At 46.6% G+C, this 21,159-nt stretch overlaps 1 protein-coding gene across 2 annotated transcripts in view; it reads left to right on the top strand.

Annotated features, from left to right (window-relative positions):
• The window catches only part of Pip4k2a (phosphatidylinositol-5-phosphate 4-kinase type 2 alpha), a 177,023-nt gene that overhangs the window by 101,039 nt on the left and 54,825 nt on the right, over positions 1 to 21,159 (top strand). For both annotated transcript variants that reach the window (XM_028870457.2, XM_028870456.2), the window contains exons 2-3: positions 3,471 to 3,568; positions 5,314 to 5,410. In XM_028870457.2, the coding sequence (XP_028726290.1) occupies positions 3,471 to 3,568; positions 5,314 to 5,410 (195 nt within the window). The remainder of the gene's footprint in view (positions 1 to 3,470; positions 3,569 to 5,313; positions 5,411 to 21,159) is intronic.

Here is a 21,159-nt window from a genome sequence, read left to right as displayed (position 1 = left end):
ATCACTGGACTAAAGCCAGATGCTAAATCAACAAATTTTAAAACTCCAAAACCCACCGTTCAGAAATCTGTAAGCTCAGAGTTAGGAGCCCCACGTGAGGTACAGCAGCGAGGGTTGGTTGGACCTCGTTTGAGATGGGAGCTTGTTGTCATTGCCCATATTGTATTGCGCTATGATTTTGAACTAGAAGCAAACGTCTTTCAGGGTGTGTAATGGCTGGGTCCTAGACTAAGGGGAGGAAAGTCACCCAGGAAGTTGAATGAGCTTTCAGTTTTAGTGCTGAAGTTAATACATTTCAGTAAAGCCAATGAGTGACAGCTTACCTTACCCACCAAAATGAAGCATTCCTACACAAAAATACAGACGCTCAAGAGACGCCGTTGGCAACACACTCACTATCATTAACAGCTGCTCCTGAGCGGCAGCTCCTCTGGTTCACTGCTGGTTCGTGGGTGGTTAATTCACTTGACCCAGGCGTTTGGAAGAGTAACTTGACAGGGGAGGGAGCCAGGAAAGAGAAAGCTACCGTAAATGAAGGACCGTGGGGAAGAAAGATGAAGTGGCCCGGACATACCTACTTTAACTCTGTACCAACCAACCCGTTCCTCAGTTATGAAGGGAGACGGTGAGCTGAGGAGACGGCTTGGTCTGTAACATGCCTGCTGTAACAAGCACCGGGACCCGAGCTCGGATCCCTAGGATCCCCAGGATCTCCGGGATCCCCAGCACCCACGTAAAAAGTCAAGGGTGCTGTGTGCTCCTGAAAAACCACAGCAGTGGGGGTGGTAGATTCAGACGGGTCCCTGAAGTTCATTGCCGCCAGTCTACCCAAATGAATGTTCTTCCTGTTCAGAGAGAGGCCCTATCTACACACACACACACACACACACACACACACACAAAACTACTTGAAGAAGATGTTGAATGTCAACCTTGGGCCTCCATACCCATATACGTATGCACATACCTGCACCAGACCCGGCACATGCCTAAATAAATACATATGCACCAAAATTACATACTCATGGCTCCCTGTCCCTGCAGCGTGACCTCAGCTTCAGGCCCTCCAAGAAGCCTTTTACCTCACCCCAGCTCTGAGTTCCCAGAACACTCATTGATTAGACTCAAGCATTTCTTTTAGCCGCCTCAGACTTGAGTCCTGGGTTCAAATACCCTGCCCATCGACTCTAGTAGGAATTCCTACGTGAGGGATTGTGTGACATCGACTTCTCGTTTCTGAGTGCTGGTTCTCTCCATACCACACTCGGTCAACAAGAATCTCAAAGCTGAAGGTCAGAGGCCATGCAGCCGTCTGTCTCCATGCCTGTTCTCCCAGCCGGACTCTGTAGCATGCACTCAGTACATTTCCTCAGGCCCCTACAACTCAGAATGCAGACTCTGCCCCCAAGCCAAGCAAGCCCCTTTTCTTCAAACTTCATGTCCTACCTTTCCAGCCCCTTCTTTTTTCTTTAAGCCCCTGAGCCACCCACTACCATCAGCTTTGCCTAAGAAAGTAGTGGGACCAGCATCAGCCTTCAGGCTCCCCTGCTGATCACCTTCACCGAGTCCTGTGGGCTGGACATCCCTCAGGAAGGACGGTGTCCTGAAATCATATCACTTTCTTTGTTTTGTTTTGTTTTTGTTTTTGTTTGTTTGTTTGTTTGTTTTGGTTTTTCGAGACAGGGTTTCTCTGTGTAGTTGTGGTGCCTGTCCTGGAACTCGCTCTGTAGACCAGGCTGGCCTCGAACTCACAGAGATCCACCTGGCTCTGCCTCCTGAGTGCTGGGATTAAAGGCGTGTGCCCCCACCGCCACCACCCGGCCATTATCGCTTTCTAAGAAACCAGCAGTGCATTAAAATCCCTGCCCTAGCAAGAAACTTGCTGCTTGTTTACTTGGTTTTGTTTTTGCTCTTGGGAACCAAGAACACTTCAGAGTGCCCTCCATTCTACAGGAAGTACAGACGTTTGAAGTGTTTTTATTGCTATCAGCAAGGGAGAAAATAGCATGGGGATCAAGTGCAAAAACAACCAAGAAAAAAAGTCAGGTTTGGCACAATCACACGTCAGATCCACCCCGCCTCTTCCTGTGGTACAAAGGAAACAGAAGTCTGTACTTCTCTTGAGAGAGTTAGACTGTGTAGCCCAGGCTAGCCATCCTTTTTCCAGACTCCCAAGTGCTAAGACCAGAAAGTCCACATCTGACTCTGCCTTTGCTCCTTGCCCTGGGTGACCTTGTCATTCTGTGTAACCCCGTGAAGCTGTCTGCTTCCTTTTTCAGTGAAGCTCTTACCTGTCCTGTCCAAGCCCCATCCCAACATTCAGGTTTGCACCCAATTCCTATAAGAAAAGACCATATGGGTGTCAGGGCCACTCTTTGGGTGCTCCAGTATATAAATGCTGTCTGTTAACTCTACAAATACTTACCTCACAGATTTAAAACCCTCTTTCTCAGATAACACTTTGTTCACAGAGGAAGTTGTCCTAGAGGTAGGGTCAGGAAAGTTCTGAGTTGAGTGTCTGGAAGTGGGGGGCAGATGAGGCTGACGCATCCCTGGGGGACAAATAGCCTTTAGGTCTGGCCCCCATGTTCTTCCTGTGGGAGCTGGGGGGAGGGAGGACCGAGGAGGGAGGAGGGAGGACCAGGGAGGGAGTGAGGACCAGGGAGGGAGGAGCGAGGACCAGTGAGGGAGGAGAGAGGACCAGGGAGGGAGGAGCGAGGACCAGGGAGGGAGGAGCGAGGACCAGTGAGGGAGGAGAGAGGACCAGTGAGGGAGGAGCGAGGACCAGGGAGGGAGGAGTGAGGACCAGGGAAGGAGGAGTAAGGACCAGTGAGGGAGGAGAGAGGACCAGTGAGGGAGGGAGGAGCGAGGACCAGGGAGGGAGGAGGGAGGACCAGGGAGGGAGGAGCGAGGACCAGGGAGGGAGGAGCGAGGACCAGGGAAGGAGGAGTGAGGACCAGTGAGGGAGGAGAGAGGACCAGTGAGGGAGGAGAGAGGACCAGGGAGAGAGGAGCGAGGACCAGGGAGAGAGGAGGGAGGACCAGGGAGGGAGGGAGGAGCGAGGACCAGTGAGGGAGGAGAGAGGACCAGTGAGGGAGGAGTGAGGACCAGGGAAGGAGGAGTGAGGACCAGGGAGAGAGGAGGGAGGACCAGGGAGAGAGGAGGGAGGACCAGGGAGAGAGGAGGGAGGACCAGGGAGGGAGGAGCGAGGACCAGGGAGGGAGGAGGGAGGACCAGGGAGGGAGGGAGGAGCGAGGACCAGGGAGAGAGGAGGGAGGACCAGGGAGAGAGGAGGGAGGAGCGAGGACCAGGGAGGGGGTCAGGACGGCAGGAGGAAAGAGTTCATGATGGGAAGCAGAGGGTGGGCAGAATTCCTGTGTTCACTGAGTTTCTCTGCCAGCACATGGCAAAGTCAAAACGTCCTTACCAGCATGGTAATAACCGATGGTGTTTATTTTGTGTTTTTCTAGATCAATGAACTGAGCCACGTTCAAATCCCTGTCATGTTGATGCCTGATGACTTCAAAGCCTACTCAAAGATAAAGGTGGACAACCACCTTTTTAACAAGTAAGTAAGTACCAGTCAGCCTCTCCGGAGACTACCATGGCTGTGCAGAATAGGACTTTTTGTGACTTTCTGTAATCACATAATTTTTTCAATGGGTGGGAGGAAAGTTTTGCTGATGAAGTTAATCCTGTGATAAACATAGCCATCTGTCATATTCAGAGAAGTAACAGCAGGCCCTCTGGGATAATATCCCTTTGCCATATGGCATATTGTTCCCTGAGAGTATCTTATACATTAGAAGTGATATCCTCATTACTATTTAAATTTCTGGAGCTGTAAATTACTTGGATTGTTTGAGCAGTTATGGACTTCTGCTCTAGTACACAAAACTTAGAAAACAGTGGCTTTATGAATAGAAATGACGACATTATAACACAGTAAATAATTGTGTTATCCTAAGATATAACTGGATGTCATATTTGGGTGTTGTTAATGTTCATCATGTAACTGGGGTACCTTTGATGTCATTATGGAAAGTCGATGACATATTATTAGGTAGTTCATCCAAATGCTAGAGATGCAACATGGCCCTTCCCTCAAAGGTCTCACAGCCAGAACAGTAGCTGGAAATTGACACATACACAAATTGCTGTCATTTTTATACAAAGACTAGTAATAGAGGGGTATACACAGTTTGTATCTGCTGTTCTGTGGGGGCATGAAGGAGAGGTAATTCTGTGTGAGTGGGGAGAGCCCAAGATTAGCCTCCCAGATCAGGGCAAGTGTAGAGTTTCTTTCCTCCCTTGCTGTTTGGTGTAGTATTAGGAATTGAACCCAGGGACTCACATATGCTAGGTGAGTGTTCTAACCACCGAGCTATACCGCAGCCCTTCACACAAGGTCTTAACCAGGCTGTTGTTCCGTTGTGAGCATATGAGTTCATTTCTCCCCATAACACTGTTGAGAGGTTGAGTGTTCATGAGGGTGTAAAGTAAGAACATGGCTGCCCAGAGGTTTGGCTGAGGGGAAGGTTTTCATTGTAGCTATGAAGGAGAAGATGGCCGGGGGCATCTGGAAGAGTCTAGATCAGGGAGAGAACTGTGCCATTGAGGAGAGAGAGGGAGGAAAGAGAGAGAGAGAGAGAGGCAAAAGAGGACCAAGAGAGAGGTGAGGGGTCAAGAGAGCGCATGGCCAAAACGGCAGGATTATATGGAAATGGAAAACTGGGGAAGGAAAGTCCATGAGCTGGAGGAGGTTAGGGTAGAGGTGGAGTGAGAAGAGATGCCAGGAGCCACCAGTACCAGTACCGAGTGAGCCTGGAGGCCAGTGTGGGCTTTGGTATGCTAATAATTGGCACAGTTGGCCATTGGTCCTGAGTTTCTTTTGGACCTGTGAGGAAATATTCTCAGGGTGAATTTGGAATGTGGGTCTTGGGTGTGAGGCAAGCCTTGTTTACAGCTGCTTCCTCAGTAAGATGGGCATGGCCTACTCTTTCTCACTGCCATCTTGTCTACTCTTCTTTTACTACATCTGTCCATCCTGCCACACACACCCCTATCCCTTCTCCTTAGAGAACGGTTGGTGTGTGCATCCAGGATGAAGGGGTAACACAGTCCCAGTGTGAGGCAGACAGTGTTTTCAGTCTGTCCCCTCTGTCAGTCAGATTTCGTTGGCTTGCACCCGGTTCTGTAGAATCCATCTGTGCTTGCTGTGGGCAGTGAACTGCTACACACAGATCCAAACAGGGCCTTGTGAAGCCTGCTAACCTCCTGTCTAAGCCTCATTCCGCAATGTGACTGTTGCAGGGAAAACATGCCGAGCCATTTCAAATTTAAGGAATACTGCCCAATGGTCTTCCGGAATCTTCGGGAGAGGTTCGGAATCGACGACCAAGATTTCCAGGTGAGCTGCTTTTGTGAAACAGGATTGCTCTGTCAGATAGGGGTCATGTTTCGTCCTTACGAGTATACTATGCATGCACAGTTTGAGTGTTCTTTCTGAAGTTAGGCATTCTCAAAGTTAAGGGCTTTGCATGGTGTGATTTCAGTGAAATGTCTATAGGAAAAGGCGTGGATTTTCTGTGGAAGGAGACAGAGCACTTGAGAGTTCTGTGAACACTCACTTCTAGATACAAGTTTCTGTCAGCCACACTGCCTTCTGCTTTCTAGGGTCAGGTGTGTCATGAGCCCCTGCGAGTGTGTATGTGTGTGTGTTAAATTCGTGTTTTTCTATTTTGGCAGAGGACACTCGGGAATCTCGGGGATTGTGTTCTTGCTAATTTGCTGGGTTGCAAGTTGGCAGACTCGGTGTCCTGCCACAGCGTTCTCGTCAGGCTGTGCTGTGTGTCTCACGGTGCTGTGTTGCAGAGTGGCCACAGTCCTCTCATCCCCTGTAGGAACCTCCCAGCCTGCCGGTAGTCCGCGTGCCCTCCTTTTCGCTTACTACGAAGCAACAGGCTCTCGCTTCTGTCCCTGCACCTGCATGCTCTCAGTTTTGACTTTGAAATGTGATAGAACTTTTTCAATATCTGCTGCTACCTGATCAGTTTCCTAAAAGAAGGTCTGCTGCTTTATACTCTCCTGTTGCTGTGATAAAATACCATGTCCAGCCGGGGGTCGTGGCGCACGCCTTTAATCCCAGCACTCAGGAGGCAGGGCCAGGTGGATCTCTGTGAGTTCAAGGCCAGCCTGGTCTACAGAGCGAGATCCAGGACAGGCCTCAAAGCTACACAGAGAAAACCTGTCTCGAAAAACAAAAACAAACAAACAAACAAAAGATACCATGTCCAGGGTAATGTCATATATATATATATATATATATATATATATATATATATATATGAAAGAAAATGTTAAATGTTTATTTGGGGCTTACAGTTTCAGAAGGTGAGTCCATGACCATCATGGTGGGGAGCATGGCGGCAGGCAGGCATGCATGGTGCTGGAGCAGTAGGTGAGAGATCACATCTTGAGACACAAGCATGAAGCCAAGGGAGCTAACTGGAAATGGAATGGGCTTTTGAAACCTTAAAGCCGGACACTCTAGACACGCCTCCTCCTGATCTTTCTCAAACAGTTCCACCAACTTCAACCAAATATTCAAATACATGAGCCTGTGGGGGCCGTTCTCATTTCAAATCGCTACATCTGCCATTGCCTCCCCGGGCTTCACATGGACAGCTGAGCCACAAGTACCAAGGGTTTTGTTTGTTTGTTTGTTTGTTTTAGGGCAGAAATCTAAGTTCTAACCTGTTTCAAGCCTTCTCAAATGAATAAACACTTTCTCTAACTTGCCCTAAATTTAAAACGTTCATCAAGTGCCACATTGTCACCCCAGGTGACCTTACGAGGGCAGCTTGCTCTGTGGTTTCTCCTGAATACAGTCACTCAGGCAAGCTGTGCTTGCCTAACCCACCTTCCTAAACATTAGGCCCTCACGCCCCTCCCACCTTTGTTAAATGTTTCCAAGAATTTCTGCCAGGCTTCATTGTAGCAGGCTTTCTTTTTCTTCTTCTTCTTTTTTCATTTATTTATTTTACATCCCGGCCACAGCACCTCCCCCCCATCCTCCCCTCCCAGTCCCTCTCCCTCATTCCTCCCCTCCCACCGCCCCCAGTCCCCTCCTCTTCTGTCTTCACCCAGGAAAGAGACAGGTATCCTATGAGTATCAGTAATACGTGGCATATCTAGTTGCGGTAAGACTAGTAAGCACCTCCCATGTATTAAGATTGGGCAAGGTGACCCAGTATGAGAAGTAGGGTGCCCAAAGCCAGTAAAGGAGTTGGAGACAATCCCTGTTCCCAATTTCAGAGTTTGCATAAGACGTCCAAGCTACACAACTGTAACATACATGCCGAGTGCCTAGGTCAGTCCCGTGCAGGCTCCCTGGTTGTCCGTTCAGTCTCTGTGAGCCTCTATGAGCGCAGGTTGTTGATTGTGTGAGCCTTCCCATGGTGTCCTCGACCCCTCTGGCTCCTACACTCCTTTCTCCTCCTCTGCAGGATTCCCAAACTCCACCTAATGTTTGGCTGTGGGTCTCTGTAGCAGGGTTTCTTTTGGGCTTCCAACCAGCTCCCAAATCATGACACCAAGACTTATTATTAGTTATGAATGCCTGGCCTTAGCTTAGGCTCATTTCTTGCTAGCTTTCATGACTTAATTTAACCTGTTTCTCTTCATCTATGTTTTAACCCTGGGGCTTTTTACCTTTGATTCTGCATGTGTCTGGCTACCTGGCAACTGGCTGGCCTCAGGCATCTCCCTCTCTTTTTCCCTTGTTCTTTCTTGTCTTGAGCCTGGATCCTCCTTCTACTTATTCTCTCTGCCCTCCAGCTCTGCCTCTCTCTCTCCTGCCTAGCTATTGGCTGTTCAGCTTTTTACTAGACCAATCAGGTGCCTTAGGAAGGCAAGGTGAAACAGATGCAACACATCTTTACAGAGTTAAACAAATGTAACACACCTTTACATAGTTAAAGTACTAGTCCTCAACATAAACAAAGGTAACACATCTTTACATAGTTAAAATAGTATTCCACAGCACATCACTAGGCATGAGACCTTATTATGCTTTGAAAAAGCAGTACTGCCCAGGTAACCATTGTTCAGTGGGGTCCTGGCCTCCACAAAGGTCTCGGTTCTGAGCTGAAGCTCTGGGCACCAAAGGAAGACCCGCGGGTGGAGGATGCAACATGCAGAATCTAGTTATTACTTTTCTTAAACAGCTCTGACGTCAGCACTCAGGTTTGGACTTCATTCATAAAACAGAAACTTAGATCGCAATCATGGGCACAGTGTTTATGGTTTAAAGAGTGACTTTTACAGAATAAATAAATACTAGAGTTTTTTTTTTCTTTAAAAAAAAGGTTTGTATGAAATAAAAAGGGATAATTTCATATGGCTTGGAAACTGTTATTGCATTTAAACAGGCCACGGATTCTTTGGCATCTTAAAGAACTCCCTGCCTCATTCTGGAGCCAAACATGATTGTGTCCCTCCTGTATCCCACCTGTCCTCACTTTAATTAGGAAATAGGTAGGGGCTGGTGAGGTTGCTCCATCACCAGGGTACCCGCTACACAAGTGTGAGGACCTGAGTTTGGATCCTCATGTAAAAGCCTGGCTAGCGGGTGGAGACAGGCAGATCTCTGGAGCTCACTGGCCAGCCAATCCAGTTCATCGGTGGGCTGTGGGTTCAGTGAGAGACCTGTCACAAAACATGCCGTAGAAAGCAGTAGAGGAAGATCCCTATGTCACCTCCAAACACTTGCATCTACACGTGCATGTTCTCGTATGCACATACTGCATGCATACAGCACACACGATGAACAGCAATGATAATTATAAGAATAGTTGGTTGCATTGGCATTTTACAGAAACTGAGTTTTGAGGGCTCCACCACAGAATCTTCATGTGTTCCTTGATTCATTGCAGAATTGAAATCTTTATATTTTTCCTCATCAGTTCTGTCGAAGAGACTGAAAATGATCCCATTATATTCCGAGTTCTGTGTTGTGACAGAGAAAAGTCGTTTTTAAAATTTCCTAAAATGACAGTTTTGTTGCTGAAATACTAAGGCACCACTCTGTCCCCCTAAAAACACCACCATATAAGTTGATTTTTAAATATGTGCAAATCGCTGAATTTAGACTTTGAAAGGAAATGAGGCAGGTGGAGAGTAGTGATTCAAGAGTAACTAATTGGCGAGTCTGCTGGACAGTGAGCTTGAGAGACCAGAGGGAGGGGGGTTGCTGTGAGTGTAATTAATCGTCATAACACCTCTCCTCTCTGGCTGCTGCTTCAGGCATGGAAATTGACGCTTTCTCCTTGACAACTGTATTTCTATTTAAAATGTTTTCCAGTGAGGGTTCAGAGTGCCTTCAGTAAACCACGGGAGGACTTTTCTCTCCTCTCCAAGCCTTCCTTCTTTCCCCAGAGCCCTTATTTCCCAAAGACTCTCCAGCAGACTGAGGTGTAGCTTAGTGGTAGAGCACTTGCCTAGCATGCACAGATGTGTGGACTCCATCCCCAATACTGGAAAAGAATTTTTCAGCAGGACAGTACCCCAAGTCTGAGCTGAAGACGAGATAATAAAATGAGGCTGAGTCCAGTTTGTTGGCCGAATGGTCTGGTATACAGGACAGCAGTTATAATGCCCAGGCTCTCTAGTTGTACCTGGTGGACCCAGGGAAGTCCATCAGCTCAGCTACCCCCCAGCCTGCGAAGCAGGAGACACCGGTTGGCACAGGAGCACCACCTAGTCATGCATTTGCTGGGCAGCCGCCTGCCCCTCCTGGGTGCAGCCTGGTTACAGACGAGTTTCTAAACAGTCTTATTAAATAAAAAACACAGAGCCAAATGCAGAGGTGCAAGCCGTAGAGATCAGAGCAATAGCCGCCAACTAACCTTAGCTTATCTTATCATGGCTTCCCAAAAAGAGCCTCTTCCTGTCTAACCTGCGACTTTGTTGCCTTGCTGTTCTGCCTTCTCATTGGCTCTTTACCCAGCCACCTCACTTCCTCGTCACTGCCTACCTATCTATACAGACTTCCAGGTCTCTATGGTTGGTACTGGGATTAAAGATGTGTGTCACCACGCTTGGCTGTGTCCTTGAACACACAGAGACTCTGCTTGCCATGTGATCAGATTAAGGGTGTGGGCTACCACTGCCTGACTTGTATTTATGGCTGCTATGACCTCTGATCTCCAGGCAAACTTTACTTATAAACATACAAATAAAATATCACATTTCAGCACAAATAAACTATCACCACACCTGATGAACACCGTGTGTTGAAAGATGACATCTAAACTGTAGTTAGAGTATGTGCTTAGCATCTATGACACCTTGCTCCCATTCCTTGTACCAAAAACAAAGAGGAAAATAAAAGATGGAATCTTTTTCTGATCTTAGCCCATTCATGGGAGCCTGGAGTTACCCTTGAGTGTGACGGAGAAAGTTGGGCCAGCAAACTAGGCTCCTGTCCCCCTTCAGAGGCCCTGGCCTGCTAGTGGGAAGCAGCTGTTGTCCCACTGTGTGTGTTTTCTGAAGTGCTTGTGTTTCAGACAGGTGGCCTTGAATCCACGATAAGGACCAGGATCGTCTGATACATCTTGTATTGGGGCCTTTTGGCTCACTCAAATGGATACCCGTCTCCCCTTGATTCCTCAGCGTTGTTTACTGGAGGCCACTTTAAAGTAACAGAGGGTCATTAGCCAGCCTCGCTGAGCTCTGTCTGTGAACTTGAACATCTGAATGAAGCTGAAAATCTCTCCACACAGCCAGTGAACACTTGGGTCTTTGCTCTGGTTTCCATTGCATTGTTTGGGTGGGGTTTTTTTTGTTTTGTTTTGTTTTGTTTTTTAATGTTTTGTTTTTTCCTTGCTGTAAAGACAAAACAACAGTTCCATTATGGGATATTTATCACTAATTAACAGTACCATCCATGATGGTCACTATGACAGAATACCTGCGCGAAATCACTTTAAAAGGAGGAGGGCTTACCTGGGCTTGTGGTTTCAGAAGTTATAAACCCATGATGCTTCGGGCCTGGGGGAAAACAGAGCCTTAAAGTTACAGAAGCATGTGGTAGAGAAAACTGCTGTGTCAGCCAGGAAGCAGAGAGAGGAGGAGGAGGAGAGACTGGAGGAGGAAGAGAGAGCAGAGGAGGGAGGGAGAAGGAAGGAGCCCTTCAAAGGCACACCACTAATGGCCTTTCAGGAACTAGGTCCAGCCTCCTAGCTTCTATCCCCACCCAGTAATGCCATCAGATTATGAGTCCGTCAATGGATTAATCCACCCGTTAGCTTAGAACTCACACAGTGCCATCAGCCTCCAGGAGGTCCACCCGCTGGGGTCAAGCCTTCAACACATGAGCCTTCCTGGGCTATTTCACAGCCAAAGCCCACAGCCACCTAACATACATAGGCAAACTGTGTGTGTGTGTGTGTGTGTGTGTGTGTGTGTGTGTGTGTGTGTGTGTGTGTGTACGTGTACGTGTACGAGTGCCTGGTGATTTTAGATTCAATCTGACTGCAGTACCTTAGTATGCCTTTAATTATATGATCGGTTTGTGATATGCTCAGACTGAGTCACAGTTTTCTGAATATCATAGGTTCATGCTGTCTCTGCTTTCTTTCTAGATGCTTCTTAAAGATGACAACTACCTTTTCTATATTTCTAATACCTCAAGCCCTGGCCTCTTTCTTTCTGATTTCACTCAAGCTAATTGACTCTGCATGTATCTGTCTGTGCTGCTGTATTTCAGATTCTGTGCTAAACATTCCAGACATCTTCCCTACATCTTAAATGCTGGGACTGTAATCATGTGCCATCATGCACAGTTTTATGCACTCAGGATGGAACCCAGAGCTTCATGCATGTTAGGCAAGCACTCTACCAACTGAGCTACAGCCTCATATTTGATGCCCAAGCCTGGACATTTTTGGAAAAGAGTAAACAGTCAAAAGATGTTCAGTTAGCTCTGGGAAAATCTGCAGCTTTCTTGCTGGCCTTGTGGGATATTGGGACCTCTCAGACAGTCTAGGAAGTCTGGTGGAGGCTTCAGTTTGCTTGGGAGCTTTCAGAGAGGATTGCCCACCAAAACCAAGAGTTGCACAGGCTGGAGCCTGCACTGTTCATCCTAAATACAGGGCGCAGTTGAAGCCGAGTCCTCTTGTTCATTGTGTTGGATAATACCAGGTTTTGTTTTCCCCACTGCGCCTCCTGATTTAGAATCCCTCATTATTCACGTTTGATGCCCTTTCTTCTTTGTATCTGTGACAGAGAATTCTAACTTTAAAAATAATTCATTTTAAAGGCTAACATTTTAAACTTCTGATGTTCTTGTTTTAAGTTTCAAGCTCTAAGTTGAACTCCCCAGTTCACTAAACCTAGGGAGTGGGGGATTCCAGCAATACATCTGGGATGTCAACTCTGTCGAAAGAAGATGTTTGACGTTTTCAGTATAGATTTCTCAAGCTGACGTAAAGCTATAGGAAGGAAATAAATATAGTCTTGATTACTGCTTACCTTTCCAGGGTTCACTGGAGAGCTCTGGAAGAAAGAGAGAGAGGCAGGGGTATTCATGCAGTTCAAAACAACTGGGTAGAAAGGGAACTGTGGGAGACACAGAGGGGGAAATGACCAGACACACAAGGAGAGAGTATAGCAACAGTTCTGAATACCTCACCCTTATTCTGCATCTAGCAAACAGTCCTGTGGATTTTGTGCAGGGAGAAGAAATATTACAAAGTCTGGTTTTTTGTTTTGTTTTGTTTTGTTTTTGTGTGTGTGTGTATGGTTTAAATGTATGTATGTTTGTTTGCATGTATGCATACATGCAGAAGCCAGAAACCAATGTCTGGTATCTTTCTTAATTGATACCAATTTTATGCAGGGTCTCTCACTGAATCTCAAGCTCACTGGTTGCCCTGGGAACCTTATCTCTACCTTTTGAGTGCTGAGACCATACTGGGCTACCATACCCATCTGTTAGACCATAACTTAGATGGCAAATACTTTATCCACTGAGCCATCTCCCAGCCTCTGAAACCTGAGGGTGGGGTGGTAAATAATTTTTCAAAGATTTGCTTTTGTTTATGTGTAGTTATATATGCCACGTGAGTGTAGGTATCCATGAAGGCCAAAAGAGGGCATCAGATGCCTTAAAATTGAGTTTCTGACCTGTGGCTTTGGAGAAGACCAGGAAGTGTCCACAAGAGACTGTTGACCCCTGAGTTGAGTGCCCTCGGTGGTACTCAGGAGGAGTCAGGAGAAGAGGCCCAGCTCCAGGAAGCATGGGCACCGGAGTCCTTGTAGGACTCTTCTAGGAGTCTGTCAAGAGACAGACATACTGATGGCCCCCCCACCTGAGGTGCTTACGGTGCGGTTTCAACTCTTGCCTCTTCATTACTGGGTGGTTGGGTTTGTCCAGCTGGCTCTCACAGTTTGTTCTCATAGGATAATCACATTCTACATCACAAGGGGCCCTGGATGGTGACTCCATCCTGTGCAGGAGGCACTAGGGCTAAAAGACACAGGTGTTCTGTTTCAGGTCCTCAGCACTGTGAAAGAGAAGGATGCACCCCACTGCCAATCCGCATCCAGTTTCTGGGATGGTTTTCTCTCCTCTTGACTGAGAAGTCAGCCTCCCTGTCACAGCCCACCCCACCCCCAATCCCACCATCTAGCCCAGACTTCCTGCTGGCCTGTGTTTCCTTCTTTGAACCTGTTTGGGCTGCACCTCACTGTGTGTAGTCCAGGCTAATTATTAGTCAGAAGTCCTGAGTCCTGGGTGCGAGGTAAACACAGTGTTTGCTTTTCATGAGCCTTGGGGACTGGTGTCTGGTATTTCTGTCTCCAAAGTCAAGTGCCACCCTGAGAGTTTAATATGCTGTTCTCAGAATGCTCTGTGAAGCTCCTGCACTTTTACATTGCTGTCTTTCTCTATTCTGATAGTTGTTTTATTATTGATAAGCTTTAAATGTGTTTTGCTCCATTTTAAAGTGAAAGCCAATCTGTGTTTAGGATCCCAGCTAATATTTTGTTTGAAACTCCCTAAGAGCTTAACCCAGGGCTTTAAACACAGTACGCATTTAATGGCTCCTTGATGGTGTTCAAGCTAGCATGTTGGTCTTCAACTGTCTGACGATGTCAAAAGACCACCTCACCTGTACTTGCTCCCCTATGTCCAAGGTGAACCCAGAATATCACCTTTCTGGGCCATGATCACACTTCCCTCCTGGGCTATGTGATTTGAGGCACGTAGTCATAATCCTGAGCTGTCAGCAGGATTGAGATTGGTTTCCAGGCTTCAGGTCCATGAAACGGGTAGCCTGCATTGAGGTAAGAACATTTCCTGGGAATTGGTAGATCTGGATGAGCCTTGGGTCTTCAGTGACTGATACCATGACCCGACATGGTGGGTCTCGGTTTTTGTCTGTGAAATGAGGGAGGATGAGGCGCTTTCCAGATTCTCTCAGCAGAGCTCAAGAATCTCAGAATCCATTACTAAGTCATTAGAGTACGGACTTTAAGTTTTGTCAGGGTTTAAAGCTGGAATGCCGCCCCATCCCACTCCCTGAGCACATTCACCACCCCCCACTTCCCCCCTCACACCCCCCACCCCTCTCCACTGCTGGCTCATGTTTTGAGTGCTTGTCCCAGCCATGTGGTGGTGCTGTCTGGGAGGCCTTGAACCTGCGTGAGGTGGGGGCTCCGGCAGAAGTTGGTCACTGGAGTAGAGCTTTTGCCAGCTTCACTCTGCTTCCTGTCGGTCACCTCCCCCACCACTCTCTCCCGCTGCCACCATGTCCTGCATGATGTCCCCAGTGACCAAGCCACCATCGACCCAGCACTCCTCAGCCACGAACCCAAACAAACCCTTCCTGCTTAAGTCGTTTCCGTCAGGTGTTTTGGTCACAGTGACCTAAAATGTAACTAATCCAGGTTCTTGTACATCATATTGATAGATTCTCCTAGGCTTTCAGGATTCATTTTTAAAGTGTTCTTCCTTTTGAGTGACATTAAAAAACGTTTCATGTGTGACTTTTAAAATTGGACGTTTATTTTGTGTGTATGTGTGTGTGTGTGTGGTGTGTGGGGGGTGCTGAGGTGCCACAGCACACAAATGGAAGTCAGGACAACTTTACAGTTCGTTATTCCACCATGTGGATCCAGCTCGTGTCATCCGTCAGGCTTGGTGGTGGCAATCACCTTTACCACTGAGCCACCTTGCTTCACATGTGACTTTTACTAAAATGTGTATGCTACAAGTAATGAGGAAAAGTACAAAAATATATGCAAATATGATATTAGGTCAAGAGAATTAAGTGTGAAAATGCTTGGGATTTTTTTTTTCAAAAAGGTACTGGGGGAAGTAACAGTTACTAAAGCAGGGTGTTTTATGAGAACTATAAAGGATTGGTGATTGGATTGCGCTAATGAAATTGACCTTTATGATTTCTCTTCCTTCTGGAGGCTCCACTAATCCTGGCCCTCCCACTGTGGAAGTAAACATCTTCAGTGCCCCCTGTTAGAGGAGGAGGGTGGGAAGGCCAGCACCTTTAATCCTTTTCTGAAGGGAAAGGATGGTAAATTTCCAATTATAAATGCAAGAAAGCCAAGGAAGAGGGAACTTCGCTCATTATCTTGCTTTATTTCCTGTTGAGGGCTGCTGGAGAACCAGAGCTTCAAACACAGCTGTTGAGGTTGAGACAGGATATCAGATATCACAAGATCAGAAACGTATCTGTGGAAAAGTGAGCTTACATACCAGATTGTACGATTGGTTTGAAAAGGGACGAGATTAAGGAGTCTTGTCTACACAGCACAATCAGCTTTGTCTTAGAACTTCAATTTGAATCCAAATGTCCATTTTACCCTTAGCTCCCCAGCAAGCCCAGGAGCAGCCTTAGAAGCAACATCTGGCGCCTGTGATGTGTCCCCTGCAATCATGGCCAGGCACTGAGATGAGCAGAGGTCACCTATAGTGTCCCCTTGCTCAGCCTGAGTCAGCATGGGTCTGCAGCTTGCAAAACTGCAGTCAGTGGCCTCATGCAGTGATACCTGCGTTTCTGAGCATTGGAAAAAATGTGTGGGACAATTGCAACACCTTTGTACTGTGTGAAATGTCCAGAACAGGCAAATCTACCACGACAAGAAGTTCTCAGATGAGAGACAGGAAAAAAAGCGGAAATGGGTACAGACCGCTAAAAATCCTCTAAAAGGGATGTGACTGGAGCCGCATGGCTGTGTAAACACCAACCCTTCTGAGTCGTGTGCTTTAGGTTAATGGTCTGATCTGTGAGTTGTATCTAAGTAAAACTACTGAAAAGGAGTATTTAGGGGCTGGCAGGAGGGCTCAGTGGATAAAGGCACCTGGTGCCAAGCCTGGTGATCTAAGTTCAATTCCCAAAACCCACATGATGGAAGAGAACAATTATAAGTGGTCCTCAGACTCTTACACAGGATCACACACATACGTGCACGAGGAAATTATAGGTTTACATAAAAACCAAAAATGTTTAGGAGCACAGGATGTGTGGCTCAGCAGGTGTAGTGTTGGCCGTGAAGACATGAGGACCGGAGTTCAGATCCCGAGCACCCACGTAACATACTCCAGTAAGCCAAGGGCTGGAGAGGAAGACATAGGAGGCTTCTGGGGGCCAGCTGGCCAGCCAGCCTAGCTGAAGTGGTGAGCTCCAGGTTCAAAGAAAGACTGTCTCTCAAGAAAAAAAACCAGACATCCAATATTAACTTCTGGCCTACATACATGTATGCACACATGCATACACATACACACAAATAAAATTGATTTCTTTTTGAAAATAAACTCAAGAGTTTGAAATTAGCTTATATTTAATATGAGACTTTTTCTCAATATTGATTTTTGTCTACCCTTTTCTTGGGACAAGTTAGAAGAACATTATATCTACTTATGACAACTTTTAAAGAACGATAGAGTTTATAAGAAATTGCCAAACGTATAGAAGAAAAGCTATAGCCAATGAACATAGCATGTTTTGTAGTTGGTTTACATTTATGTTTTTATTTCATAAACTAATAGTAAATCATTGGCCATTTCCCAAATCTCTGGGAATTAACAGTACTGGTTAATCCTGATTAATATTTAGTCCAGCTGTGTTTCTCTGCAGATAAATGGGTCTGTCACAGGGGTGGGGGCCATTGCTGTTGGGCTGTGATTGTTACTGCATTGGTTTTTATTGCAGACCCCCTTTGTCCTGCCCCATCTTTAGCCATTAGTTGAAGATGCTGAGCTGTAAGCAGAGGCCAAGGACAGAAGGAGAAGCATGTGGGGGAGTGTTGTGTCGGCGTTCCTGGAGAGGTGGAGTAAATGATTTTCCCACAACAAACGGAAGCAGCAGCCTGGCCAAGCACCGGCTTTAATAGATCCACTCCAGGAGCATGGGCTCCCCTGAAAAGCCCCACCCCAGCTGGGTAACAGCTGCCCAAAGCTGCAGGAATGGAGTCCCCTTGTAGTCCACTTCCCAAGTTCAGCAGCAGGACCACAGCTGGGAGAGGGGTGCAGGAGGAAACAAGTGGCTGGGGTCTCTGGTAAGGGTCTACGATCCCCCCCCACACACACACACACACACTGCTTTCCAGGCAGGAGCATCCACGGCCCATCTTGTCAGCATCTTGTTTGGAAGTCACAGCTGCTCTGATTAAAATGGTAATGGCCATGCTGTGCCCAGAAGTGTCTCCCAACAGCTGGGGATTTTCAGCTTGAAGCTGCTCCCTGAAGTGGTTTGGATTCTCTGATAGAAACTTGGTGTAGGAAGGGCTGTAGCAGATCGTTTCCTGTCACTTCTGGTCTGTGTAGAACCCTCGATTTAGAATTCAAATAACGTCAACCGTATTTCAGAACGAATAACTGTCCAAACTTGTCCGAAGCAAGGGATTTGGGTTTTCAAAGGAGAAGATCTCTCCAAACCTGGGGTGGGCTTCTGTGAGTAATTGTGTCTGACCTTTTCCTAAGGACAGATGAGTGGATAAGATTCCTGAGAAGTGTTTTACTTTGGAAAAGGAGAAAGTGAAGATTAAACCAACCCCTGAAGTGGCACTTTTCAGCCTTGATTGGATCTGATCTGAAATGGTTTTTCTTTTTTCATCAGCTAATTAAAATAAGATTTTTTTTTAAATAACACTATTGTTGGCCTTCCTTATTTACTCCATCTTCTTCCTCCATGTCTCTTCTGAACTTAGTAGTGTGGAGCATAAGCTACAAGTCCTGGACGTATTCCCAGTGCAAAAAAGAAAAGATTCCTCTCTTGGTATTTTCTACCAGGGAAGCCTATGTGCTTTTCAGCAAAGACAGAGGGGGACGGATAGAAGCCAGTGATGGAAGGAGAATTAAATTGCCCAACAGTCCTCCGTCTATGTGAATTAATTAAGATAGACATGATAGAGTGGGCCACGGGACCAGAAACACGTCAAGAAGTCAGTCCTAGGGTTGGATCGACACTACAGCCCACAGCACTCGTGGAAAACACTAAAACCTGTGAATCCTCCAGCCCCATTCTCACCCTGTGTAAGTTAGCTCCCAAGTGCAGCACCACAGACTCTGCTCCTCCTAAAGTTTGTTCCCCAGTCACAGGAGTGCATCCTCTCTGGTCTGGAGAGAAGATGGCTCCTGTTCCTGCCCCCTGCAGGTCAGTTCAGCAAAGACCTCCCTCTGAATGAAGCAAGACTTTGTACACAGGTTAATAAAAACATGCATGAGGTAGTCTGGACGGCTTCAGCACTACGGCTGTTACTGATATTTTCCACATGCTTGACTTTATTGCCAGCTGGCTCACTCTCTAAATTGGTATTAGAAGGTGTTCGTCACCATGGAAAAATCAATATGAACTATCCCATTGAAATGCCTGAGGCCTCGTGCATGCTGTAGCATCTGGGTGTGTTCCTAAGAACTCAGACGAGCCTTTGCCGGCATCCTCTGGGTCTGTTTTCTTATCTCTAAGTTGAGGGTGTTGGAACAGTCTTGAAAGCTGCCTCTGATGCTTTTTATTGTGAGAAGGAGCCCTCAGAGCACCTGCAGGCCAGCCCTAGGCTCTTTCCTACAAGCCTTCCTGGCCTCCCTCCTGTCCAAGCATCCTGTACGGTGTTGGCATTCATTTTTCCTTTGCAAGAGAACAAGGAGCCCGAGATGTTCCATATTCCATTTCATTAGATCACCAGCTTTGAACAGAGTCCTTCCCTTAGATGCTGATGCTTGCTCTTGCTGATACTGTCCTGAACATATCTGGAACCTGGGAAGTATAGTTTTTTTGTGGCCTTATGAATTCTTGTCTTCTCAAATCTTGGCCTAGATGTCCTAAACCATCATTACTCAGAGACTATGGTGGCCTTATGGTCTCCTGACTAGAATCTCCTTGGGAAACATGCTGAGTTCTTCTAAGGTCTGGACCCCCAGCCTTTGCTTAAGCAAAGAGCCATATCTTAGAGGAAAATGTATTTTGGTTTGGGTTGGGTTTTTGGTTTGGTGTGCGTGCCTGTGTGTAGGCGTGTTTACAGGTGTGTGGGTGTATGTGTGTTGGGGTTCGTGTATGGTGGAAGCTAGAGCTTGGTGTCTGTCTTCCTCAGTCACTTTCCACTTTAATTACTGAGGCAGGGTCTCTGGCTGAAACTAGCTAGTCAGCTAGTCTCGCTAGCCAGCTTGTTGTAGAAACCTTGTGTCTCTGCCTCTGCGCAGCTGGATTATGGGCATGTCAGTCCCCATACTCAGGCTTGTGCAGCAAGTATTTGATCCACTGAGCCATCTCAGCCCAGGAAATGTAGAGGTTTGCTTGTTGAGTTACAAAAGGTCTGAGGTAGAGATTTAGCTAACTGAGCTCTGTCTTCTGTCCTATTGCCCTTCAGTTTACAGACCAGAAACAGACTCAGAGGTTAGATGACCTAGGCAAAGGCTGAGGAGTGAGTGGCCAGGCGTATGAATGAGAGAACGTTCTAGGCACCTGACCCTCACCCTCAACATTACACTGCATTGCCCAGAAACTCAAACTTGCATTATGTTTTAACCTTTATTTTTATTTGTAGAGGTGTTTTGTCTGAATGTATGTCTGTGCACCACATGTGGGCAATGCCTGTGGATCCAGAAGTGAGCATTGGGTCCCTTGGGACTGGAGTTAGACATAGTCTTGAGCCACCATGTAGGTCCTCTGGAAGAGCAGCCAGTGACCATTAATGCAGAACCATCTCTCCAGGCCATGTCTACCTCAAACAAAGGCTGTAAAAAAATCTAGTTATGTTTTGTAATGGCCAAAGTTTAGCCTTGGCTGTCAAGTACTCTGTTGAGTTTCCCCCAAGGGAAGTTTTAGGCAGGAACCTGAGACATGTTGCCTGACTCCATTGTGTACCAGTTTTTTATCTTCAAGTGGGAAAATGTACCTCATGGGAATGTTGAGAAAATTTGAAATCCTGAGCTGGACTTCTCCAGGGCTTACAGCCATCTCCAAGAACAGGCACTTGGTGTACAGTCGCATTAACTCTCCCGAGTTTCTAGTTGTCTGTTAGATGAGGCTTTCACTAAATTTGATTAATACATTTTATGTTAATGTGACAGGCACATTCTAAATTTTGGCAAAGGGTCCCTAGCTTCAGCGATTGTTTGGAAACTGGGAGCCTTAAGGAACTGTTTTCATAGTCTCAAAGTTGGAAATATCCATGGCACTACTAACAAAGTGAGTTGAGGCAGAATCAAGATTAGAATTTATAAGATTTGTATATGCCAAGATTAAAGCATGGTCAGTATCCTAATGCAAAGTTTGAAGTAAAGGGTTTTTATAATAATGTCTTTGAAACTGAAGGGAAGATTCCAGCATGCGGCACAGTCAGACCTAAGTTCTTACACTATTTTTTTAACTGCAGTTTTAATACTTATAAACACTTGCAGCTTGGTCCATGCTCGATGTCATTAACTTAATTAACTACTGTGGTGAATGAATATAGCTTCCCATTTTAACTGAGCTTAGAGTTGGAGGGAATAGAATGAACAGGGGGTTAGTGCAAGTATGTGTTACTGCGTCCTAAATATGCTCTTCACATACTGCACGGATTAAACACAGCCATCACTCAGGAGCCCCTCAGTTATCACAGGTGGCCCATAAACTACCTCCATCAGCATAGGATTTC

This window comes from Peromyscus leucopus, chromosome 5 (genome assembly GCF_004664715.2).
Source record: "Peromyscus leucopus breed LL Stock chromosome 5, UCI_PerLeu_2.1, whole genome shotgun sequence".
Taxonomy (NCBI): Eukaryota; Metazoa; Chordata; class Mammalia; order Rodentia; family Cricetidae; genus Peromyscus; species Peromyscus leucopus.
Note: the sequence above shows the minus strand (reverse complement) of the source record. Positions and strands in the feature narration are given on the sequence as shown.